At 42.7% G+C, this 27,578-nt stretch overlaps 1 protein-coding gene across 1 annotated transcript; it reads right to left on the bottom strand.

The window, feature by feature from the left end:
- Nucleotides 1-1,523: 1,523 nt before the first annotated feature.
- On the bottom strand, nt 1,524-27,578 carry PGRMC2 (progesterone receptor membrane component 2). Its single transcript, XM_043970891.1, has 3 exons — nt 27,117-27,578; nt 3,766-3,921; nt 1,524-2,849 (listed from the first exon to the last, which is right to left on the bottom strand). Exons 1-3 carry the CDS (start codon nt 27,574-27,576, stop codon nt 2,752-2,754), a joined length of 714 nt encoding a protein of 237 aa, XP_043826826.1. The 5' UTR covers nt 27,577-27,578; the 3' UTR covers nt 1,524-2,751.

Here is a 27,578-nt window from a genome sequence, read left to right as displayed (position 1 = left end):
TTCTTTAACTGTGTGAGGGGGAAAACAAAGGTCAGGCAAGGGCTAACAGAGACAAGAGGCTATTTTTCTGCTAGGAAGAGATACAGAAAGCTTAGGCAGGTCTCATCATTCTATCAGCAATGGTGGAGGGAAGGCAGCTCTACTTTTCTCCCCACTCACTAGTTCGAACAACTTAAGGACAGGTGGCAAGGGCAGGCTGAGGCAGGCTACTGGTCAAAACAGAACTGCATTTGGAAGAATGAATCCAGGCAGGTTCATTTAGACTCCCCAATGCTTTCCTAGTCTTATTCCCCAGGCTAGTTTTTAAATGAGAACCCAAACACAAGGCCAAGGGTGAGACATCATATCAGATGTCTGGTTATGAAGAAGCTGACCTGACCCTCAGCTTCCATCTCAAATGAGTAACAAAAGGATGGATGAGGGAAAGGAAACACCCATTACTTCATTCACTGACTGCTTTCTTTCTTTTTTTTTTTTTAAATTTTAGTGAGGCAATTGGGGTTAAGTGACTTGCCCAGGGTCACACAGCTAGTAAGTGTTAAGTGTCTGAGGCCGGATTTGAACTCAGGTCCTCCTGACTCCAGGGCCGGTGCTCTATCCACTGCGCCATCTAGCTGCCCCCATTCACTGACTGCTAAGAAAGAATGTTCCAAGATGAGTGACACATTTAACCCAAGTCCAGAACACTGTTTATTTTAAATTCAAACACAAATTGCTTTTTTTTTTCTCAACAGACTGCATATTTTCTTTTTCTGCATTGATCTTTAAAACTGAAGGAGTCACAAGTGTGGATTTACTATGAACTTTGTGCTCAAGTGATTCACAGGTCAATTTATGACAGATCTACCTTAACATTGGTTTTTCTAGAAATGCCTTCCATCAACACACGAAGCATCTACCAACATTCTTCAGTCATTGCAACCACTCCCTAGCACAAATTCGTCTGAGGTTCAACTGTTTTGTACAAAACATTCCCAAACTGGATACAGAGCACAGCAGTTCATGTTCATTAAGGCTCAATGTATTGCAGTTTTAGTGTTTTCCTCTGAGGCTGCTTCTGAATGCATCCAATCTACAAAACAGAAAGAAGTCATCTCCTTAATTGGTGACTTTTTGAAGATGACTGCTTTTCTGGGACAACTTGTCACCTTGTTGAGGAACTAAGCGGTCCCCATGAAGTCCAGTGACTAGATAGATAATGGGCCTTTGCAATCTGGGTATGAATTTCATGGACCATGGGGGGATAGTTCCTTTTTATTTGGTTTTCAATGATTTCAATGACTCTATTACTGGCTGATGTCACCAAAACGTAGCAGACAGGAGCTAGGCTTCAGTAAACCAAGTCTTACCTGAATCATCTCAGATTTCTCTCGAGAATTCATGAAGTTCTGCGGGACTGACAGTTAACAGTGCCAACTTTTTGTGACTAAGATATTTCCTCATCCTCGGCTGATAGCACAAACCTGGCCAACAAAAGCCTAATTCAGACATATACTTTGCATATAAAATCCAACTCCAGCTGATTATGGTTTATTGTACATGCTTTATTAAAATGGCATTCGTATTTACAACATCTGCAGAAGCAGCCCCTTGAGGCTCTCTCTCACACACGCACACACGCACACACGCACGCATGCACTCCAACTGAGACAGACACACCTGCAGACACCCAGCCACACGATCTCCCTTCCTGCCCCCACCATGCACGCTCACACCAACAGGAGACACAAGGGGGGCTAGGCTCCCATGGTTAGGCAGCTGCTTGGGGGACAGAAAGGGTTCCTTTTTGTTGTTTTTTAATTTTTTTTTAAAAAGATATCATGGAGGGTGTATTTGGCCATTGCAATGCTAATTAAGTTCATGTACATTAACAGATATGGCAGTAACACTGAATATCCCTTTTACATTCTATGCACACAGAATGACATCAAGGTTTCCAGTCAACACAACATTCTCCGATTCAGTCTCAACGCTGCTTGTAGTGACTTCTGACATCACAAATGGGGTTCTCCTTAAAACAATCCAAGTTTACCTAAATGAAATAAGGCACAATTCATGTTGATTTGATTTGAAGAAAGGGGTAAAGACTGGCTTCAGGGTTCTTGATGCTGGGAAATTAGTTTTGACATAAATCCACCTGGGAAAAGGACAACCTGATATCCCCCTTCTAATTTGCCAAGGTTTCTTAGGACTGAAGTGTTGTTTTCATTTATTTGTTTATTTATTTTTTTGCCAGAGCTAGTAACACCTCTATGACAAAAGTTTGGAAATTCACATTTTAATGTTTCAGTAGGCCAACTACTCAAACGGATGGATGTACACAAGAGTTTTCCCTCAAGGCTGAAACAAAAATACAGCACATAAAACAACATATCATCCATGCTGTTTTTCAGAGAGACCGGCACACTTCCAGAGCAGCAAATGCTACTGGGTGTCTGTGATTCACCAAAGAGGAACAGCTGTGTGGTTTTGTTACACCTTCTAGAATCTCTGCCCCCGTCTCTTCAATGACGAAGCCATACTGGATGCCACAGACGACTCCAACAAACGTTTGGCAGCACGAATGATGTCTAGCAGTCAAAGCTCTGTAGCAAGACTACACATTTTCTTGTACAAAATCTGTTGAATGTTTTTTGTGTTTTTTTTCTCTCGCAGCAGATGAACCAAACCCAAAGATGCAGGACATTCTGTGAAAGGGAATTAAGAGAGGTTGCAGTTCTGAAGGCCCCTGACTTTGGTTGTTTACAAAGTTCAATCCTGTTTATTATGATCCTTGGTATCTTCTTCATCTGTGTATTCTGATGGCTCCTCCCCCGGTTTTAGGAGTCTGCCGACATAATCATACTTTTCTGGAAGAGAAAAGAAAAGAGCATCACCGATCTAGCCGTCAGTTTCTGTTTTCTATGTCATACTGTCCTCTTCATCAGAGTAAGTTACTTCCTTATCTTCTCTTCACTGAGGATGCTAATTATTTAAGTGAACAGCTTGATACTCAAAACAAGATGTGAATGCTGTTAAGGCCTGGGAAGCTCCTTTTTATCAGGCAGCTCTGAGTAGAAAACATGGTCTCAAAATTCTTTAATGTCACTAATCCAGAAGAACTATTTAAATGATGTGAAAAGCAGTGGTCTGAGTGATCCCATGGCCGCCCACTGAAGAACACAATCTCTTTCCTTTTCTCATGTATGTGCACACACATCTGAGCCATGTTCTGGCTTTAGAAACTACAGAGTTTAGAAACGATATCATTCCTTCTCATTAAGGCATTATGAATTTTTAATAGGTTTTGCTCTACACATACACAAAAGTGTAATGCTGGATGTAAGTGGACAGGAGGCTAGGAGCACTGTCTTAAAGGGGTTAGGGAAGCTTAACCAACAGGCTCTTCAGAAAGCAGGATCTTCCCAATACATGCTAGGGGGCAAAATGTTTCATAAAAATTGGATTTTAATCACATTTAAATCATGTCAATATTAGTAATTAACAGTTTGAATAACAAAGCAATCTCTGGGATTTCAGACAAGGGAGTATGAAACCACATTAAAAAACTGTTTAGAATTCAGTTGTTAATACTCTTGAACAACCCTAAGTGGCAAATGTATTTTATCTGACTTCCTTACAAATATTAAAATATATCAACATCACAAAATTAGAATCACGCTGAAAAGTGCACCATCTTTGGGCTTTAAAAGCAGACTCTATTTCCTAAGTGTCTTGGGCACATGTCCTGTATTCTATGTTCTCATGCCCGCCCACCACCAGTACCTTTAAACTGCATCTCCCACTCTCTAACGCTTTCCATCTGTACAGCATTCAAGTCAGAGAGATCATCATATTCATCTTTGAGCGCCTCTTTATCCAGGCAGAACGTTGCTAGCCCTCTGGAGGCATCTCTACCAGCAAATATTCCATATGGTCCCACTGCAGAGAAAAAGAAAACGATTATTTTTAAAGTTTGTTCTATTAGGCTGATCCGTATTTTAAAAGATCTGGCAGGAAGATATGGGGAAAAGATCACCATGTGAACCATGCTTTGGTGTATAACCTTTACTTCCAAAAGCCTCTAATAGAGAAGTGGGAAATGATACTAGCTGGGGTTACTAAGGTTATTCGATTTAAAGCCAGGAGGTTCAGAATAGTAAAAAGTTTGTTTCATGATCAAAGTCAAATGGTGGTACATGAATATAATAGATTATTACTATGCTGTAACAAATTATAAATAATTCAGAGAAAAGTAGTTGCACTTGTATGAACTAAAACTAGGCTAACAGAACAACATGATAAAATGGCTAACATTTAATATCAATTTAAGTTTGCAGAGCACTTTATAAATACTTGATCCTTACAACAATTTTGAGAGGCAGGTACTGTTATTATCCCCATTTCACAAATGGAGAAATCGAGGCAGATTCAGTGACTTGCCCAAAGCCACCTAACTGGTAAGGGTCTGAGACTGGATTTGAACTCAAGCCTTCCCAACTTCAGGTCCAGGGCTTTGTGCATATGGGTACCAAAGGACATGTTTATTTGCTGTACACAGTACTAAAGACACTGCATTAGTTTGCACTAATCAGTTTTGGGGCAGCTAGGTGGCACAGTGAATAAAGTACCGGCCTTGGATTCAGGAGGACCTGAGTTCAAATCCAGCCTCAAACACTTGACACTTACTAGCTTGTGTGACCTTGGGCAAATCACTTAACCCTCAGTGCCCTGGGAAAAAAAACAAAACAAAAACAAAAACGAAATGGGCAAGTTTCTCTACGATTAAAACAAACTCAGTTCTATACACATTTAAGGCCTTTCTGTGTGCAGTATGCTGGGGACCAAACAGAAAACCAGCCATCTCCACCCTTGAGGCGTTCTATGTTATACAACCCCACTCAACTTGGGCTGCTTTACTATTATATCATTATAGCAATGCTATGCATGTGAAAATGCTGCCTCAAAATGGTTTGAATTGCATGTGATTATGAGCTCGAGCATTTAAATAAATGATCGATTTGCATTTCCTTTTTGGAAATTATCTGTACATGTACCACAAAACAGGCGCTACTATTAAAACTCTATAATATAAAATTTATAAAATTTATAAAATTTAGACATCCAGATTTTATATCACAGTTACATTTTTCTCAGTCTAGTGATTTTTTTTAACTGTATGGATTGAAGCCTGTTTTTGAAACCAGGCACACCTACCTTGTTTGTAACTTATTCTTTCTGCTTGTCAGAAAACTCACCTTTTCATCACCATGTTTATATTTTCAGAGTTATTTTTACATTTAAAACTACTAGTGAGATGGAATTCCCTTTAATGTTTCCCCTTAAGTGTGACTAGGTGGCTAGCCCAATGGATAGTGTTGGACATGGAGTCAGGTAGACCTGAGTTCAAATCCACCTTCAGACTGTGTGACCCTAGGCAATCACTTCACCCTGTTTGCCTTAGTTTCATCATCTGTAAAATAAGTCCTTAGTCCAGGGCCTCACACACAAGAGGTGCTCTATAAATGTTAGCCATTGTTATTCCATATGGAGTGGTTTGGAACATAAAACCACATTCTTATCACACTGCTAGTTAGTTTCCCCAAGGACATTTACCTGGGAAATAATGAAGCTTTCCTTAGCTGTGTTTTATCAGATTCTATCTTTAATACGTTTCTGGTTGGGTGATCAGCATTTCTATGCTGTTTTGCCAACTTTTCTCTCTCTCTGCCTGGTATGATAGTTTTAATGGCTGCCTCAGAACCTGTGTCGAAGTCTGGGAGTTCACATATGTGTGTTTATCAGCTTAATGGTGTCTCTGCAGTAGTCCTATGATTTTAGGAGGATGTGTCCAGCTGCTCAGGGGCTCCACGATGAGGAGCAGCAGAGTGAGAAGGGTTCTGGGTTTGAAATCAAGGGGCTTGGCTCTTCCTGCTGGGAGAGTAGTCAAAGCACCTCCTCCCTCACCTGTAAAAAGGAGCAAGCAAGCAGAACTAAACTCTGCAGGCATCTCCCAGCTTTAGATCTCATCTTCATCCCTCTGGCTGACAATGGTCGAGAACACCAGATTCTGCTGTGCTTGTTAGCTAGTCCTCGATCTGGCAGTGCTTACTTAAAGGTTCTCTCCCAAGAAGGTCTCTCATGTGCATGTGTCAAAGACATAAGATTCAAAAACAGAGACACCTTTGTCTGCTTATTCTAAACCAAACTTGACATACAGCAGGGAGGTGGATGCTTGCAAACACTTGCTATCATGGGAAATGTCTATGCCTGGATCCAAAGGAAAGAGGAAATCCCCACAGCCAATGCTTCCCTCCAGATGCTTCTTGAATATTATCTTGACGATGCTGATCCAATCTATTCCTGAACATTAAATTACTCCGTCTACTCCAACTTCCTTTTCTTCAATTATCATACAGTTATCCCTTTCACATCGTGACTTTGCCCACAGCGGTTTTGCTATATCACAGGTTGGCATTAAGAAATGGGAATTTTTGGGGAGTTCTGTGGAAGCCACAGACATGGGAAAAAGTTTAGAAACTCAGAAATACACAAAACATTTGTAGTCATTATACAATAACCCAAATTTTACAATAAGCTACTATAAACACCCCATAAAAGAAAAAATTCAGACTTCTCTCGTAAGGACGTCCAATGCATTTTATGTGGATTTTCTGGATCTCAGGGGCTCCAAGCTCCTAACATCTGCGACGTGGAAGGGGTAGCTGTAGGCTTACAGGTGTCTCTATGAAGGGATGTGTGGCTAGGGAATTACATTCCCAAATAGCTGATTGTTTTTAATGTTTAAAAACAAACAAAAAATTCTTTTTCTTGTAAGAATATAAATATTTTTGTGGACTAATAATTTACTGAGGCCCTGCTGAGCTCATTTTTCTTGATGTTTTTGGTGGAGACAGCTGAATTTTTTTGATATACTAAATAATCTGCAAATAATATTCTTTTATTTCTGAAGCTAATCCTATCGTCTTTTACCGTTCACTTCAATTGCTATCATTTCCAATACCATAATTTTACCTGGTATTTTACACTTGACACTTGAATTTTGCAGAATGCATGGTCTCATTTGAATGCCACACAACAAGACAGGGGTGGGTGGGGACTACAAGCATGGGGCTATTTCAGAAAAGTGAAGTGACATGGTCACACAGGGAGCATGTGTCTGGGGAACCCTCTGAAGTCAGGGCTTTGGCCTCTTCTAGCATCACTAAACTACTTATATGCTACATTGAAGTGGTTAAGGCAGACTTTTACTTGGTACCAGTTCGTAACAGGAATCTTTAATGTCTTTCCATTTTGTCTGTTTTAAACTTTTGCTTAAAGGTAACATATAGTACCTTGTCTTGAGGTATGTAATCACCCAGAGGTCCTTTGGTCCACAGACATGGGAAAGACCAAATGGATGAAGAATGGTTATTGCCCAGATTTCAACATGCATCTGAAGTAACCCATAAAGCTCATCTACCAGTGTGTGTGTGTGTGTGTGTGTGTGTGTGTGTGTGTGTGTGTGTGTGTGTGTGTGTGAGAGAGAGAGAGAGAGAGAGAGAGAGAGACACACAGACAGACAGAGAGACAGAGACAGACGGACAGACAGACAGTCAGAGGTGATACCGACAGAAGGGGCTGGGCCCAGAACTGAAAAGGAAAATAAGCTTGATTACTTCTGGGAAATTTCAAAGCTGACTCAAACTTCCCACAATAGCAAGCAGTCTTTTCAATACATTTTCTCAGTGTTGGCGTAGAGCAATGAGACCTGAAACACCACTGCTTCTGAAGAGCTTAAGAAAGGCATCAGTATCACCCAAGGAACAACAAAAAGGGTTGTGGTCAGTGTGTGAAGGCTGGGCCATGTCACTAGGCGTAAAGGAGGTTTCTCAGGAATCATATCAGAAAAGGAAGATGAACAAGGTAAGTGGCATGAGCAGGGATGGGAGGGAGACGGCCAAGCAGGCTTCACCAGTCGCCCTGAAATGTCATGAGGAACTGAAGAAGGCCTCAAGCACAGATGGTGGGGGGGAGGATGCAGAGGCTCGTAGAGAAAGAGCAAGCAGGGGTGGTGTGCTATCTGCATAACTGAAAGGGAATTCACCAGGACTTGAGGCTTGAGGGAAAATTCCTTTACAAGGTAAGAATCGACATTCTTGCTCTTTAATTATATATGCTCTTTTTAAATGATAAATTTAAAATGCTCCATTTTTCTAAAAAGTACTGTACATCTTTTTTTTTTAAACTTAACTTTTTTTTTTTAGTGAGACAATTGGGGTTAAGTGACTTGCCCAGGGTCACACAGCTAGTAAGTGTTAAATGTCAGAGGCTGGATTTGAACTCAGGTACTCCTGACTCCAGGGCCGGTGCTCTATCCACTTCGCCAACTAGCTGCCCCTGGTCATTTATGTTCTTTTTTTTTTTTTTTTAAGTCAGGCAGTTGGGGTTAAGTGACTTGCCCAGGGTCACACAGCTAGTAAGTATTAAATGTCTGAGGTCGGATTTGAACTCAGGTACTCCTGACTCCAGGGCTGGTACTCTATCCATTGCACCATCTAACTGCCCCTACTGTACATCTTAAAGAGGCAGCAGGGTAGCTCTGGCTTTAAAAGTCAGCTCTTACACACTGATTAGTTGTTAGTTGCTAAGAACTTGGCCCACTCACTTCTCACTTTGCCAAGCCTCAATTTCTTCTCTGTAAAATGAAGTAAACCTTAAAGTGCTATACAGGAATATTAGTAGTAGCATTATTCTATTCTGTTAATAGTTTATCTTTTTTCCCAATTTTATGTAAAGAGTTTTCAACATTTGTTTTTGTAAGATTTTGGGTTCCAAATTTTCCTCCCTTTCTTCCCCCCTCCCCAGACAGCATTCAATCTCATATAGATTATATATGTACAATTATGTTTAGCATATTTCCACATTAGATATGTTGTAAAAGAAGAATCAGAACAAAAGGGAAAAACCCGGAAGAGGAAGAAGAAAATAGTCTGCTTCGATCTGCATTCAGACTCCACAGTTCTTTTTCTGGATGTGGAGAGCATTTTCCATCACAAGTTTTTTGGACTTGTATTGGATCATTGTATTGCTGAGAAAAGCAGTTGATCACACCACGTTGCTGTTACTGTGTGTACAACGTTCTCCAGTTTCTGCCCACTTCACTCAGCATCAGTTCATGTGAGTCTTTCCAAGTTTTTCTGAAATCTTGCCTGCTCTTCATTTCTTACAGCATAATAGTATTCCATCACATTGGTATACCACAACTTGTTCAGCCATTTCCCAATTGATGGGCATCCCATCCCCATAATGTTGAATTCTCTGCCACCACAAAAATAGTAGCTATAAATATTTTTGTACATGTGGGTCTTTTCCCCCTTTTTATCTTTTTGGGATATAGACCTAGTAGTAGTATTGCTGGGTCAAAGGGTATGTACACAGTCCCATAGCCCTTTGAGCATAGTTCCAAACTGCTCTCCAGAATGGTTGGATTAGTTCACAACTCCACCAAAAACGCATTAGTGAAAAAATAGTTCCATTTCCTCCACATCTCCAATGTTTATCAATTTTCTTTGTCATATTAGCCAATCTGATAGGTGTGGGTTTGTTTTTTTACTCCTTCAGTTGTTTTAATTTGCATTTCTCTAATCAATAGTGATTTAGAACATTTTTTCATGTCTATAGATATGTTAACAAATTAGTATTTTGCATTCATATCATGAAGGCAATTCCTCTATAATTTCCTTAAAGTATTTCAAAGAAATGTATAATGAAAAATAAGATGGACTGGTCACATGGCAAGAGCAAGCGGTAACTTCTGGACAGTGGGCGTACTGTACTGGCATCCTCACAGTGCCAGGAGAATGTGAAAAGAGCCCGTGGCAGGTTGGGCACATTTCTTGCCCCAAACCGTCAAGGAGCACGGATGGAGGGGATGGGTGGCAATCTGCATCATTAAAGAGAAGATTCACATAAATGTACTCATAGTTCTCTGTGTATATCTGAGTATATTTTCCAGGTTTTAAAATCAAAACTATTTACTTCATAAAAGGTGGTAACGTACATTCTATATTTGTTAGAAATAATAAAGAATCTATAGTATAGAGTAGTTTTAGTTTTTGGTTGAGTGATATGACTTATCTTGCTCCTTTCTGATATTCACTTCTTTTTTTGTGTGTGTGAAGCAATTGGGGTTAAGTGACTTGCCCAGGGTCACACAGCTAGTAAGTGTTAAGTGTCAAGTGTCTGAGGCTGGATTTGAACTCAGGTCCTCCTGAATCCAAGGCCAGTACTCTATCCACTGTGCCACCTAGCTTCCCCTGATATTTACTTCTTTAAATGATTTTCTATTGCAAATTTATTACTGTGAAATATCCAGTTTCTGTGGTTCATGTCCTTGTGGCCAATCATCTGTTCTCTGATTTGTTAGTGTAGTCATGTTGATTTTTACCTGGTTGTCTCCTTTTTTGTTGGTAATTTAACCAAATTCTTTTCCAGATTGTTATTGATTTCCCAATTTTATATTATTTTCAAATCAGTACCTGGCTTTATCATTTCAAATGCTCTTTCACCTTTTAGTCTGTTTCTCTAAAACTCTTTATCAATGTGTTTTTACTTTGGACTTTGTTTTGTTCCTTGTCTACTGTCCTGAAGTACATTTACTTCATCTATTTTCTTTTAACATGGGCATTCAGTAAAATCAATTTGCAAAATGAAGTACTGTTATATTATTGCTGATGCTCCTCCTGGCTTAGTGGATAGAATACTTGTCCTGGAGGCAAAAGACCTGGATTCAAATCCAACTTCAAACATTTTAGCTACATGACCATAGGGGTCAAATCAGTCTCTGCTTGCCTCAGTTTTCTCATCTCCAAAATGGGATAATGATAGCACCTATCTCCCAAGGTTGTTGTACAATCAAATGAAATCTTATTTTTTAAAGTGCTTAGCACAGTACCTGGCATATACTAGGCTCTATAAAAGCTATTCTTTTCATTCTTTCAAACTCTCCCGTTGTTTCTTCTTTAACCTAATCATTGCTTATTTGATTATTTTTTCAACTTCCAGGTCTCTTATCTATATTGTCATTTATTTTATTGCACTAAAATCTGAAAATATTGTCCCCCACTTCTCATTTTCTGAACTCACATAGGGATTTCCCTGACCTGATCAATTTTTTTGAGGATTCCAGGAGCCCTTTGAAGAATACATATTTTGGAGAATCTTAAGAATTTTCTATCCTAGAGTCCTATGCATGCTTTCAACATGCAAAGTATTGCATGATGCGGTACATTTTGCAAAGTTTTCTTTAATTACATTAACCAAATATAATGCCTATCAAGTCCCTTTGTGATCTCAGAAATAAAAATTTTCAGATTTATGAACCTATTTTTCCAAAATAAGGTAGGAAGCCCAATGTTGGAAATGTGAAGTGAGATTCTAAACACAGTTTGAGAAGCAAATAACTCTCCAGACTATTAAGAAATGTGTGTGTCACAAAGCAATACAGCAATACCAACAATATCAGCAACTTGTTTAGGCATCATAGCTATAAGCATCAATTTACAAACTGTGCTAAGGATGGGGGTACAGTTAGGTAAGACATGTTCCTCTTGCTACCCTTTCAGGGAACCAAGTGATTTGGAAATAGGAGAAAATGACATTGACCAATATCCACAATCCCACACTGCACACAGTAATACATCTACTCTGATGATTCATTATGCCGTGGAGAATTTTTGATGGCTATGTTAACAAGACATACAAGTTTTGGCAGGTCTTACTAAAGTTGGAAAGCCTTTGAATAATGGTCTTCACAAGTCTGAAGACTAGTCAGTTTCACAGTAGTTAAGTGCCACAGAATTGGCAACCAGGAGATGATTTTGGTCTTGGCAACTAAAGGAGACCATTTAACTAAGGAATGGCGAGGTTGTGATCCATTTTGGTATCTGATACCTACAACAACGATAAGATTAATGTTCTTCTGAAAATAAGTAGTGAGAATCACAAAGTGGTGGTAGCAATCAATGAGCATTTGTTTGTTTTGCCTTTTTTTTTTTTTGTGGGGCAATGAGGACACACCTAGTAAGTGTCAAGTGTCTGAAGCTGGATTTGAACTCAGGTCTTCCTGAATCCAGGACTGGTGCTTTATCCACTTCGCCACCTAGCTGCCCCCTTCTCTCGATGAGCATTTATTAAAAGCTTAATATGTGCCAGGCACTTGCTGGGAAAGAGGGAAAGAGAGAGGGGGAGGGAAGAAAGGGCGAGAGAGTGAGAGAGACAGATAGGAGAAGTGAGAGAAATGGATGATGGGAGTAATTCAGGGATGGAGTTTGGCAAGGCATGAGATGTGAGAATAGAAAACAATGCAGATCTGAACTGGCTAACTGATTAGGAAGGGAAGGAAATGAAATCAGAACAGGGCCGATGGATGGCCTGAGAAAGTACTGGGGTCAGAGGTTTACAGCGGTGAGCAAGAGGGAGGTTATAGTCAGATGAAGAAGTGTCAGAATTTCTGATCATGAAACTGGGACACTTTTGGTGGAGAGTGAGATCTAGGGTGGGGCCCTTCCTCTGGGCAGCTGAGGTCACAGACAGAAGGTCTGTCAGATCAACATGAGCACTGAGCCTCCTACCCGAGGGCAGGATTTGTGGAGGAGAGAAGATGGTGAGCCAGCCACAGAAGTCAGAGAAAAGAGGAAGCCTGACCTGGAGCTTAAGACAGACAAGAACTGCCATAGCAAGTTTAAAGGAAGATAAATCTGAGAACAATTTTTAATCAAATATATGGTACATAATATTTTTAAAAATCTGATTTTGTTCTCTATTAAGTAGAGAAGAAATGCTATCCTAGTACCATTTACACCCCTCCCCCCCAAAAAACCTCTGGTCTCCCCATACTTTCTATGAGAGAAAAGAGCTGTGCCAAGGAGACCTCCTGGCCACCTTGAAATCCTAGCCACAAATTCCCACTTTAACCTTATTACTGATACCCAGCTTGGAAATATAGTACTCTATGAACCATAAATGCACTTTAAGAACACTTAAATGGAAATGTATTGTAGGAGGCTATCTTAATTCATCAGGTTGCCCTTCGCTCCTGATAAGGGATGCTCAGTTGATAGGGATGGCTGGCTGGATGAATACAATCTATTTTAAAAAGTATTATTTATAAAAAGTAGCTTAATATAATAAGGAGGTAAAGAAAAGATTAGATATCCTAGAGGGCTCATTCTCTTTTTGCCAATTCAGTTAGATATTGATTATCTGTGGTTCTGGGGAAGAGAGCTACTGTGGGGTACAACTTTCTTAATGATAACTAATTAAATGGCTAGAGGCAGAAGGGAGGAGAAAATGGGGCCATCAACAATAATGGAATAGATTAAAACCAAAACCAATTTAAACAGCTATCTAAAAAGCTCATGTTAATTTAATATCTAAACTAATAATAAAATGTTAATATCTAAAAAGCTCATATCACGTTCTACCTCTACACCCCCCCAAAAAAGAATTCATGATTCTAATTTTTAGTCTATACTTAATCCATAGGGTCACACAGCCTCAAAAACTGATCCCAAATGAACCCCCCAAAGGGTTCAATTATGTATAAAACAAAGCAATTACTAAATATGAATTACTAGAATATAAGCCAATAAATATCTGAATTATGTTACCAAGTATAAAGTACATGTAAATTTAAAGAGCCAGGTTCCCCAAAGGAAGCTCTGCATGAAAAGAATGACACCATCACCACCACCAGAGCTCACATTATCACTTTAGGTCTTAACAAATATCTCAAATGATCATCAAAATAACCCTGGGAATTAGGTGCTATTATTATCACCTCAGATAAGGAAAATGAGAAAAAGCAGAGATGAAGTGACTTGCCCAGGGTCACACAGCTAGTAAGTGTCAAGCGTTTGAAAATGGATTTGAACTTAGGTCCTCCTGACTCCAGGGCCGGTGCTCTATCCACTGTGCCACCTAGCTGCAATGTTTTTTTTTAAACAAATGGGTTCAAAACTCAGAGACTTTGGAAGTTTTTTTAACTGGTCAGACTGTTTGGTTCCCAAGCTATCATAACACAGATAAGAATTCTTACAGGTGACACACACAAGATTTTCGGCAAGAAAAGCTTAAGTATTTTTCAATGTCTTGTTAATTCTGGTGGTGTCATGCTCTCATTAACAACAATTTCAATTGTACAATTTCTCAGGGCATTTCATCTTTAAAACCTATGAGCTTTCCAGTCAACTTTTTGCTAATTATTTTAGCTTAGCTCCATCTCACTGACGATGCTGAGGGACACACACCCACTTTGTGACTGAATCTCACTTAGCATTTATCTTTCAGGAGAGCCATGTTTGGTTGTTCTGGTCACTTTGAGGTAATGAGAATTATGTCATGCTGTTAGCTGATAATTTCCTTCCTACTTCCCAGAAGAAGCTAAAAAAATCCAATAAAAACCCCACAGCTCCTTAATTACCAGCTATTAATCACATCTGGAGTATTCTAAGATCTACAGGGATAGTTCCCAAAACCTCTACACGGATGTTCTGCCAGCACATCAAGTTCAACACATCTGAGATCCAACCAAACTTTAGTCTGGGGGTGAGCTAGGCCAGGGCAGGTCCAGTCCAGTCCTCCTTCCCCACCTCCTGCCTGGTCAGTCTCCTCCGCAGAGGATCCACCTGCTACTATATCCTCCAGACCTCAGGGGCATGGACACCTGTCAGCACCCTTAGATGTCTGGGCCCTTCCATTCACCCTTCAATGAACACATAAGGACAAGAACAAAGTTAATGACAGACTTGGGATAAAGACAAATTCAGTCTATGGTTCCTCACTCTTCCCCCATCAAGAAAAAATTCCCCATGCGGTGCAACTCTTAAATAAAATTGGAAGATGGCATGTACTTTAGGGGTCACCTGATATAACTGAAGAGAAGTGACTTGTCCGAGGCCAGCGAGGATTGGAAAGGCTAGCTCGGTCCAGAGGAGGTGGTTGTTGCAATGGCAGATTTACATGGTCTTTCATTTCAAGGGCAGAAAGACTGGGGAAGAAATAGATGGCCATTATCTTTGAAAACAGCTAGACAGGAAAACTCCTAGCTTTAGGAAATTAATATATACACTAGCGTATGATCGAATTTGTGTATAATGCCAATTTCCCTCAGGAGGTCTCAATTTTGAATAAATACCACTCTCCCCCTTTTCTTCTTGACAGTTACTGAATTAAAGTGGACTTGTGTAAACAGTTAGAATTCTATGCCAAAACCAAGACAAAAGTATGCTTTATTGACTCCTGAAGAGAAATGGTTCAGTGGTAAACAGATGTGCCCACATTTTCAGCCCATTTAAAAAAAAATTATATTTCACAGGGGCAGCTAGATAGCACAGTGCCATTTTCAGCCCATTTAAAAAAAATGGGAATGGGGATGTGTTCAATGGAATAAAGCCCAATGAGAAAGGGTCACCCAGAGAAGCTGGCATTTGATCCTTAAAGCAATAGGAAACTGGGGGGGGGGTGGCTAGGTGGCGCAGTGGATAAAGCACCAGCCCTGGATTCAGGGGTACCTGAGTTCAAATCGGGCCTCGGACACTTAACACTTAATAGCTGTGTGACCCTGGGCAAGTCACTTAACCCCAACTGCCTCACTAAAAAAAAAATTATATTTCACATGAAATACCAAGCCCTCCAAAGTCTCTGTGGCATTAGATTTCTTCATTTTCACCAAAAAGTTATGCAAGGCCATAACCCATAACATGCTTTCAGATGTGGGATCAGTCAGTTCTGAGTGTGACTAATTCTATTCTAATAAAAGGAACTTTTTCTAGTATGGGAAATATGGACCCACGAAAAAGAGGTACAACCTCAGAAACCAGTCATAATTCCCATTTTATTAAACTCTTACATAATAGACTTGTTCACATTTTATTAGCTGTACTTGGCTTTCAGTAATGTTGAATAAGGATCCACCCAACCAACAATAGTGTTATAATGCAACATTAGGCCTAGAAATGAGGGCGTGTTCACTAATTAGATATTCTTAGTTCATTAAAATAAATTCAGAATTTGCAATCATCATTCACAATCTAATGAGCAGGATTAAGCCAAGAAAATAGATCCCCAAATTCGAGTGAAAATAGTCAGTGTGATTCATAAAACAGAGTCTTTAAAAATAGCCTCTCTCTAGAACAAGGATGCCATTTTTAGACATCTTGTTAATCATATATCAAGGATATGGCCAAATGTACCCAGCACTGCCTTACTTTAATTCTAATTCCAACAACTCCAGCAGTGGTCTGCCCGACCATACAAGTCACTGTCAAGATTTTTAAAATAGAGTAAGTTTAGTAATTAGTCACTGCATTCAACTCTGTTCCTCTATTCTTGTCAATAAAGCTAGGGATGAGATTCCTAAGGTCAATGAGACCTTAGTGAAAGTTCTTAAAATAAATTCATAAAAGTTCTTACTAAGGATAATTTAATGAATCCGAAGCGAGGAAGGATTTCCCACCCAGTGCTGCTGTGAGACACAGTACAGCATCATGAAGAGGGCTGGATTTGGTCATCAGACAAGGGAAGGTCCACTCAAACCCTGACTCTGTTGGCCACATCACAAGTCACTTAACCATCTCATCTGTAAATTCAGGGGGCTGGCTTACAAGACCTTTGAGCCCCCTTCCATCGGTCGCTCTGATCCTGTGATAGGCTGCAGGGAGCCAGAGATCACAACACCCTAAGGATCCAAGACTCCCTTGGTGTAGATGCCACCTTAGATCTCTACTGGTCATGCTGTCAGGCTGGACAAATCACTTAATGTTCTGCACCTAGGTTTCTCTTCCACGTAAGGTGGGCATGAGAACAGCATCTACCTTTCGCATGAAATGTATGTAACTTGCTATTACTCCATCCCCATTAACGCACATCACGATCTTCTAAACCTTAGTGTATTTTATGAAGAGTAACCTTTTCAGGGACAGCTAGATGGTGGCACAGTGGATAAAGCACCAGCCCTTGATTCAGGAGGACCTGAGTTCAAACCCAGCCTTGGACACTTGACACTGACTAGCTGTGTGACCCCGGGGAAGTCACTTAACCCTCATTGCTCAGCAAAAAAAGAAAAATATAACCTTTTCAGGTGTGTAACAATTTTCTCCCTAAATGGCATTTAATCAGCAATGATTTTAAATGGAGAAAAGGACAGAATGAAATGGAAAAATGACCTTAAAACCTTTAAAAAAAAAAAAGTATGGGCATTAGAGTAAGTTGGGTTAAAAAAAGGTCCTTAGCAAAAAACCACAATGAATTCTACCACCTAAAGTGACAATTTTGCTGTTGTGGCAAACAAATGAAGGAGTCTTCATTTAGTACTGTACCCCAAAGATAAGAAGGAACCTTAGTGGTTAGACCTCATGGTTAGCTCACACTCCCTGTTACCAAGTGGCACAGAGAGCTACAGGCAAAGCTGATTCAGGAACTCAGGAACAGCAAGGCAGAACTCTGCTGCAGGCATCGGTGAAGGGTGCCATTAAGTCATCTGCATGGCCACACCTGTGGCTGGAGGTTAGGCTAGGTCCTACCAGGCATGCAAAGCAGTAGTTGCTGGAGAATTCAATATGACCAGCACGTCCCATAACGGGGAGGCTCATTCAGAGAGAAGAATGGAGAACTTCAAGACCCAGGGAAGGAACCTTGACTTGGGGAGATGCACCTGTTGGCCCACAGCCTCAGCAGGTGGGGCCATCACAACTCTTTAAAATGTAGAAGCAGAGTGTGCTTGTTTACAAGGACTGACTTTTCCCCCAATGCTTAACCTGATCCTTAGTAAATGCACCTCTTAATAAATCCAGTGCTTAGCATGATCCTTAATAAATGCTCATTTATGCATTCATTCAGTAATCCAGACTTGCTGTCACTATTAAAAAATGTTTCCTGATCTACAAAATTTTAACACCTACACTTTCTTCACAGATATGAAACCATGCTATATTAATGAATTATTAGCATAACAGCACAGTGTTAGATGTCAAACTTCAATAAATATTTCTTGAATTAAATCTTAGCCATTTCTAGAATCTTAAAATTAATGGTGCTCATTTAATGTGACTCTAGACTGAAGGCCATAAATAAAATAATTCATCAAAAGAGCCACATAACCTACTCTATACTCTGTGGAATCTAGTATTATGCTCTTAGTAAATGACATGGGTGGGGGGGCATAAGAAAAGGTCAAGGACCTAACAGTTTGCATTCAGAGGCTGCTGGCCTCAGATAAAAAGTTTAGAAGCATTTGCTTTTGAGAGTTGGATACCTTAATTAAAGCACACATCTATTTCTGGTTAAGTCACCCAACTACTAGCACATGGAATGCCACTGATGAAGTTCTCTACATCAACAGAAGCCCCCAATCTCTCCCCCATAATGCTCTTCTCACCCAGCCCCCAAACGTCCATTCCCTTTTCATATTTACAGACCCAAGTTCTACCAACTGGTTGAAGGGGGTGATTGGCCTTCTTTGCTTTTCCTCCCAGAGATGTCATCTGGTCTCCAACAAGGGGGAATGCAATCCCCATCACCTGTGCCAGCCGGTGGCCTTCCATTCCTTCAAAGCTCACCTCCTTACTTACAGGAGCCCTCCCTGCTAGTGCTTCTCACCCTTCTTTGCCTAAGTGTCTTGTATACACAGGTACATGCTGTCTTCCCCATAAAATTCTTGAAGGCAGGAACCGTTTCCCATTTGCTGGTCTCAGAACACAGCATGTGCTAATAAATGTGCTCTGCCTCGTTGTTTTATTATTAACAACCCCTTAATCACACACACACACACACACACACACACACACACACACACACACACACACACACACACACACACAGAGTTTTCCTCCCAATACCTGGGCCATAGATCACAAAAAGGAGAGCATGGGACTGGTGAGGGGACGAAGGAGGGACCGCAGTGTACCTGTGTAGGGGCCAGGGAGGGATGGGCTCAGAAAATAAAGCGAGAAGTTTCTGTAGACAAAAGCTAACTATACCAACCATCTGGGGCAGAAGAAGCGCAAAAAAGAGAGACTGAGCTTAGCTACTGCTTCCTGCAGTTGAAAAAAGGGCAGAATAGATCTTTTCTCTCTTCAGTGGTCAGGGGAGGACTCACAAAGACCATGGTAGGAGAGCTGGACCTTAAAGCATGTGTAGCATTTGGATACATTCTAAGCTGGTGAAGAGCTACGCCAGAGTGCAAAGGCAGGATAGGATGTTTCAGGACAACAGTCTGGGGTAGGGTCATACCTAGAGACCAAGGGCAATCAAGGCTGGGGGAGAAATAGCGGCAGAGCTTTGAGAGAAAGGTCCTTAAGGCTAAGGATTGAATACTGGAGAATATTATTAGCAAGGGGGAGGAAAAGGACAGAAAAACCGGGAAGCAGAAAGGCATCCAAGAGACAGAGGAAGAACAGAGGGCTAGAAGAAGCAGGAGTCAGCAGGCAAGGGGAAGATGGGTTTAAAAAGGAATGGTGGGAGGGGCAGCTAGGTGGCGCAGTGGATAGAGTCAGGAGGACCCGAGTTCAAATCCGGCCTCAGACACTTAACACTTATTAGCTGTGTGACCCTGGGCAAGTCACTTAACCCCAACTGCCTCACTAAAAAAACAAACCAAAAACCAAAAACCAAACCAACAAACAACAGCAGCAACAAAAAAAGAATGGTGGGGGCAGCTAGGTGGCGCAGTGGATAAAGCACTGGCCCTGGATTCAGGAGGACCTGAGTTCAAATCCAGCCTCAGACATTTAACACTTACTAGCTGTGTGACCCTGGGCAAGTCACTTAACCCCAACTGCCTCACCCCCCCCCCCAAAAAAGAAGGAATGGCTAATAGCAACAAATGTTACACAGAAGTTAAGGAAAATGAAATCTGAAAATGCCACTGGATTTAGCAGTGCTAAAGTCACAGATGACTCTGAGCAGTTTCAGGGGGGTGGTATGAATTATAGGGGCGCCTGGAAAGAGTAATTCTACAAGGAATTTGATCAGATAGGGGTTAGAACCTAAAAGCTTTATAGCACAAAGCATTCCTGCCACTTACAGCACACCACTAGGTGAACAATCATTTCAGTTAGTACAGTTCTTCCTTTGCCATTGAGGGGGTTAGGGGCATGGTAGCCCATCTGGAAAATCCACACAAAACTTTTTGGTCCTCCATAGTCTGAATTATGGTATTAAAAGATAAAACATGTTGATATTCTACAATACTATATATACATTTTATGCATTTCTGAGTTTCTACACTTTCTGTCATCTGCTGGCCCAAATTCCCATTTAATGTCTTATGCTGATCGGTGCTATATTGAAAGCACAATGGGGCAAGTCGTGATGTGGAAGGGATAACTGTAGTTCATATTAAGCCAGAAAAAAAAAATGTTGCTTTGCTCGTAAAAGATTTGCTGGAGGAAATGGCCTTTTACGCCCAAGTTTAAAGAAATGACTAGTTACACAAAGTCAAAGACTCAAACATGGCAATAATGCTGTCCAGGTGAGAGCAGCCTGCTCCAGTGGGCAGAACGCTGGCTTTGGACTTGGGGGGAGGGGAGGCTGAGATAACGGGGGGAGTGCCAGGTCAGGTTCATCCACACTTGGGGCTGTGCGATGTGAGCTGCCTCTAGAGGAACTCGGGGAGAAGAGCCTGTTCAGGGGCAGGCCCCCTTTTCAGGGGGTTCTGTATGGAGACCTATGACCTGCACCAATGTGCACTTCTCTGGCCCTCCTGGGCTTGGTCCTATGGCTGTCCTTGCCATGTCTGGGTGGTAACTGGGATTAAGCTGGAGACAATCATACCTACGTGGTGTGTGAAGCGGCCTAAGCTAAGCAGGAACAATCTAGGCTAAATACTGGAAAAGACGAGGCTTGAGACCCTGACATGAGGTGGTGCAGTAGATGAGAGCTGGGCCTGGAATCAAGACCTGAGTTCAAATCTAGACTCAGACACTTAGCTGTGTGACCCCGGGCAAGTCACAACCTCTGCCTTACTTTCCTCATCTATAAAATGGAGATAACACTAGCACCTACTTTGCAGGGTTGTTCTGAAGATCACAAGAATTGCAAAGCCCATGGTATGGTGCCGGTATGCATAGGCTAGCTATCATACTATTTTTGCTAGTTTGAATCAAAGGGTTACATAGAGCAGAAAGATAATTCAGAATGATTATGAAATTATAATTGCTAAGGTATACAGTATTTTCCTGTCTTTAAAACACTTTCCATAACACTTCAGCTGCTCCCTACAGCACCTTCTGGGTAGCTACCTGCAAGCAAGACCCTCACTTGTACAGGGTGGTGCAGGGTCCTGGTCAAGGCTGGCAAGTGGAAAAGCCTGCGCTCAATGCCATTTCCTGACTGGAAGCTCCTTGGAAGCCAGGACCTGATCTTCTCTGCATCTGTGTCCCCGGCACTCGGAGAACTAGCAGCACACACCTGCTGACTGAAGTTCTGTACCCGACACTCACACTCAATTATGTCCACGACTCACCGAAATCTGAGTTGGAGCTGCTGAATCCGGGTTAGCAAAGCCCTGGAAGCAAATTCAACAAATGGCCCTGCCAGCTTTGCTCAAAGCCTTCCAATTAAGGGGAACCCACTACCTTATGAAGGGATCAATCAACAAGCATTTATTAATCGCCTACAGGTAGAGCAGGTGCTGTGGATACAAAGACAACACACTGCACTGGGAGTGCTGCCTTACACACTATGCCCAACTTTGTAATCCAGCTGAACTGGACGGGCTATTCCAAGAACTCAGTACCTCCACAAGGCAGTGTGAGGCACCAGACTGTGCCCTGAATGCATTCCTTCATTACCTGGGCTTCTGGGAAGCCTTGCCATCCTTCGGCCTCTTCACTCTTTCAAACCCATCCTCAATGGAACCACAGGACCTGCAGAAAGGGCCTTCCCACAGGGAAGCCAGCAGAGCCCAACCAACAAGAACTCTTCTACAGCATTCACAAGAGGCCCTCTGGCCCTCTAGGGGGGTGACCCCACTGCCCACTAGGCATGTGGCATCAAAACTTGCTTTGCCTCTCGTTTCAGCCTCAGAAGGCCTCTTGGGCCAAGGAGTCTCTGGGCAGGTTCCTTTGACACCTTCCAAGGGACAGTGTCATTCCTAAAAGTCCTCTCCACCTGTGATCTCCCCCACCAAGGCCTCTTGCCTTTTTGAATGCAGCCTAGGAACGCCCTGGCCTCTGGGGACATCATACCACGCGTGTTCCAAACTTCTAGGAACACAAGGGAGGACTTACCTAACATTCTCTAATCCTAGCAAGAACCAAATCTTAAGTGTTGTATCCTTTTAAAGCTACGGTAATGTTGATTCTCCTGCTTCCTATATAAACAGAAACGTGGCTTTAGATCCCTTACATTCCATTTCAATCTAGGGCTCTGACCTCTTCCCTTTTAACTCTTACAAATACTTAATCAATACAGCAGCAGAAAGCCAGTTCTATTAAACTGGTTGAGCTGAGCCTTAAGAGAATCTTTCCTGAATTGCTTGGGTGCCCAACGGGGGTCACAGTCATAAATTCTAATTGCTTTACTTGAGCTATAGTACAGCAAGCAGTTGGAGGCAGTGCCACCTATCCTTTCCAGAGGGTTATTTTAGCCGGCCTATGTGTGAAGAGAGGGGGGAAATGGTGTTGGGGAGAGGCCTTGTGTTCCAATCCTGACCCCTAACACTGCCACTCACATGACCTCTTGCTTGGAGCCTGTTTGGACTATAAGATCTTAGACAATAGATGCACGATCCTGGGATCTGCCTCCTCTCCTAATCACTTATTTCATGATGGATTATAAAAACAATCAACAATCCAGTTTTATTTTCGTATTAAATTTGATAGTGTGGTGTGAGTGTAAGATCACTGGACATCGAGTCATAAGCCTTGGGTTCAAATTCTAGCACTGCCGACAAGTCATTTAACCTCTGGGGGGGCCTGTTTCCTCCTCTGCAAAATGGGAGACTGGGTTCCTTCTGGTATCAAATTTATGATCCCATGATTATCTCTATCATCATAAGGAAACAAAGTTAGCAAAAATCCAAAAGCCAATATTTATTGCATTAAAATGAGCATAATTTTGTTATTTTTTAAATTCCAGTGAAAAGTGCCTATGCACAGAATACAATAAATACTAGTTGAGTAACTACATTCTTAGGTGATGAGTATGAAGGGCTGACTGTATAATTTACTTTGGGAAAAATAGTTTATAGACTTACTAAATGATATACACACTTAGGCAACTTCTTTCTATACCGCTTGGTACAATGTCAGTTACTGAAGATGGCTGCCACCTGTATGTGTCTGAGTGCTCCGGGGCTCCACTGGCCTTCTGCTTTAGATCCACACTTCCTCTTCCGGTGATAAAGACATTTATACTGTTTTCTGAAGAGAATTTGCCTTTGCAACTAGTGAGTTCCCCACTCCTGGAATTCTCCAAGCCACAGCTGGATGACTACTCTTCTGGATGTCATAGATCCATTAGAGGTTGGACCAGAGTACTTCTGAGATCCCTTGCAACTCTTGATTTTAAAAGCAGTTAGCACATATTTTCTTCATGTTTTAATTAAAATTTAATGCCTATTTTCCCATTTTATTCACAGATCTAGATATCCTGTAGCAATTATTCCAAATATCATACTTAAGAAAAAACTTAGGAATGGAAAAACTAAGTTAAAAAGTTTAATAGTCACACAAATTGCTGTGTCAAAACCAGCCTAGTAATTTTTGCCTAAGTATGATTTTACACTATGGACATATTGTAGAGTAAGTGTCTATTTGCTTATTGGGCACTTAAAAATACAAGCAATGGAATAATAATAATACTTAGAAATGATGTCATCTGATCCCCTAAATTTAGAGTGGAGAAAACCTAAAGCCCTGGGAGATGAACGACTCCCTGCATGTGTAATCCCTCTCTTTAAAGAAGATCCACACAAGGATGTACTTGTTCAGTTAATAAAGAACTAGAATATAAGGTCTTCAAAGACAGGGACTATTTGCTTTTTGTCTTCATAGCTTCATCTCAACGCACGCCCTTGTACAAAATAGGCACTCTGAATGTTTGCTGAGTTGAAACAATACATTTATAAGAAAAACAAATTCACTACTACCAGAACAAATTTCAACTGGAAATGAGATCTTGCTTGGAAGTCAATGAATAGTTTCACAAAACGTCAAAATCATCACCTCAACGCATTCTTAATTTTAATGAAGGTTGAAATTAGTTCAACCTAACAGTTGAGTTGAAGCTGCTATAAAGGATACTACTGTAAATCTTCAAGTGTCTGTATTGCGATTTCTCTAAAGAATCTGAATCTGCCACTAGGCGAAGCCAACTTCAGAAAGCACAATGACATGGAGCCTGGCCAGTGGGCCTCTTTACAAGTTTCTCTCAGATAAGCAGTCAGGCCAAGAACAGCTTGCGGTATGTGCAGTAACCATTGTCTCTTGTTTTCCTGGTTCCTTGTACTGATCATACATTCATGCTTCTCCTGTGTGGCACCGAGGAGCTCGTGTCCCATGGTCCCATCACAGATTTAGAGATCAGCTAGTATCCTTTCTGGCCTGCCTGGGGATGATTCAGGCATGTTTGAAATATTTTCATGGGCCTCAGGGTAAAACAACCCCCTAAGGTAGTGAAACCTTTTCATTTTATAAAAGTAAACTTAAAAAGTAAACTGAGGCCCAAAGAGATGCGAGACATCAAGTCATGTGGGTAAAAAGTGACAGAACCGAAATTTGAACCCAGATTGTCTATGAATCCAGAAGTTGTTTCTACTACACTAATGTTAATTCAATCAAATAACAATTCTATAAACTAGGCACTGTTATTATTGTAGAAAACTCCCAGAAGGCACCTTAGTAAAGTATAAGCTACTACTCATTTTCCTTAGGAAGAGGAGGCACTATAAAGTTAAAACAATCCAATTTTGGGTCTGGCTAGATTTAGAAAGTTTCCTAATTTCTGTGATCCTTAAAGGTGGACTCAGCCTCAGGTAATTTTTAGCAAATTATTTATCTGAAAACTGGCTTTACCTGAAAATTATTTAAATTAAAACCTAAATATACAGGGGGCAGCTAGGTGGCGCAGTGGATAGAGCGCCGGCCCTAGATTCAGGAATACCTGGGTTTGAATCCGGCCTCGGACACTTGGCACTTGCTGGCTGTGTGACCCTGGGCAAGTCACTTAACCCCCTTTGCCCCGCAAAAAACCCCAAACCAAACCAAAACAAATACCAACCTAAATATAATGCATTTTCCCAATAATAGTAAGCTGTAGGAGAAATTAAGCACAGGTGCTGGATTGCAGTCAGGAAGACTGAGGGGTTTAAGTCCCTACTCTGTGACCCTGGGCAACTCGCTTAACCTTGAAGGGTTCTAGGCAACTCTGCCTATTTGCATCGGTATGTTGAGAGGTCACCTTTCTACACCAATGAAACCACAGGTCCTCTAAAAGCCTCCTTAAAATCCTAAGTGGCACAGCTAGAAAACTGTCCTACCCTTTCCCCTGCTAAACTTAAAAAAGACCTTCTTACCCTTTGTTAATCAAAAAATAGGGAAACTCAAGCCCATGCAGTTATGTGGGCAGCATTTCTCATATTCATCTATAAATATCCTTGCTGAATTAACTAAAAGCAGGAGGGAACAGGAAAGTTTGTGTCACTTCTGGGCTGCTGCCTTAGTGGCCCCTTCAGTGGGGCTTTTGTCTCTAGCTTCAAGTCTTAAAAGAAAACTCCAGGATTCCTGGGGGAAAGCTCTTTAAAATATGTGTATTTAAATGTATGGTCACACATATGATCATAGAGCATTAACTGTAGGCCAAACAAAATGTCTGTGGTTGTCTCTCTAGTAGCTACTTTAAGACAATACCATCCATGCATAGTGTGACTTCTGTACTTCTCTCCTATAAGATCTTGGCTATAGCTCCTGGTTCATAATTCGGATAAACTTAGTATTAACAGAAGCCAGGTAAACTCTGTGCTCAAGTCGGAAATGATACAAAAACCATCCAGATAGGATACACAATTCACTTCACATTCATGTGATAATGACAATACTTTTAAAAGAAATGTGAGCACGCCTACAGCTGCACTGCTTAATCAAGTGTGATAGCTTGGCTAAAACCTGTAAAAAGTGGATTAAGCCATTCCTGTCATATGGAAGACGATCCTCTACACATTCTCTAAGTCAACACGAAATGGATGAGAATGCAAACAACGCTCCTGTTCTTTCTTGGGGCTAGGTTTTACAAGCATTAGCCAGAAGAGCTGACCTAAGCGGCTGGACGTGTGTGCAAAAGCATGGAACTCGGCCAGTTATCCAATGGCCAGGTCTCACCTGGCTGGACCGAAGGCGAACAGCCACGGCACTACCTTGGGGAGACGGAGTTCTGAGGAGTTTCACCCCCACGACAGGGGCAGCCGCGAGGAGAGGCACCAGGGCGGCATGTCCCCGCAGGGCACACCCGGCTCCCCCGCCCCCCACGCCTCCGGCTCTTCCGCGGGAAGCCGAAGCCCTCTGAAATAGCCCTCTTCATGTCGCCAGTCCTCCGCGCGGCGTCTGGGAGCGGCGGCCTGGGCAGGGGCACGGGCATGGGCACGGCCCGGGCCGCTTCTCGCCTCGCCCCCGCCGCCCGCGGCTGCTGCAAGCCAGGTTCTGGCGCCCTAACTCGGAGCGATGTACGCGGACACCGGCCCCCCATCCCCACCACCCGCAGCGGCCGCGTCTACAGAGCGCTCCGAGCTTCGCACATGGGGACGCCGTGAACTGGGGGCTAAGACCCCCAGCGCGCCCCGCTCCTCCGGAAGAGCGAGCCGGCCGGGGGCCCTGCGGAGACCCGCCCGGATCCGGGCCTATGTGGCGACGATTCGGGGGTAAAACCCGCTTCTAGAGGCGAGGGGAAGGGAGGTGGGGCCGCTCCCGGCAGCCTGGGCGGCCGGGCTGGGGATCCCGCTCCTGGGGAGGAATGGACGGGGAGGCCCGGAGGACAAAAGGCGGCCCGGGCTTTGTGCGGGCCCCGGACGCGGGGCTCGGGTGGGGGTGGGGCGGCCGCTCGTCCCCGCGCCCCCTCCCCCGCGCGCGCCCCGTCCTCACCGGGCCCGTAGAACTTGCTGCCTTTGGTCACGTCGAACACTTTGCCGTTGACGGCGAGCAGGATGCGCGGCGTGCGCGCGCCGTCGTACTGGCGCAGCTGCTCCAGGCTGAAGTCGCGCTTCTTCATGCGCGGCAGCGCGGCGGCCGGGCTGTCCGGGCTGGCGCCCGCGCCCGCGCCCAGCCCGCGCCGGCCCCAGCGCACCCACAGCCGGTAGGCCCCGAGCAGCACGAGCAGCACGAGCAGCACGTTCAGCAGCATCTCGCCGCCGCCGCCGTCGCTGCCGCCGCCGCCGGCCGCGGACCACAGAGCCCAGCCACCGCCGCTGCCGCCGCCCTCCTCCGCGCCGCTCGCCGGGGCCTCGCCGCCGGCCTCGCCGCCGCCGCCGCTGCTACTATCGCTGCCGCCGCCGCCGCCGCCGCCCAGGGTGCCGAGCTTCAAGTCCCCATCGCCCGCCGCCATCA

Source organism: Dromiciops gliroides, chromosome 6, assembly GCF_019393635.1.
Source record: "Dromiciops gliroides isolate mDroGli1 chromosome 6, mDroGli1.pri, whole genome shotgun sequence".
Classification (NCBI taxonomy): domain Eukaryota; kingdom Metazoa; phylum Chordata; class Mammalia; order Microbiotheria; family Microbiotheriidae; genus Dromiciops; species Dromiciops gliroides.
This window is presented reverse-complemented; position numbering and strand designations above follow the sequence as displayed.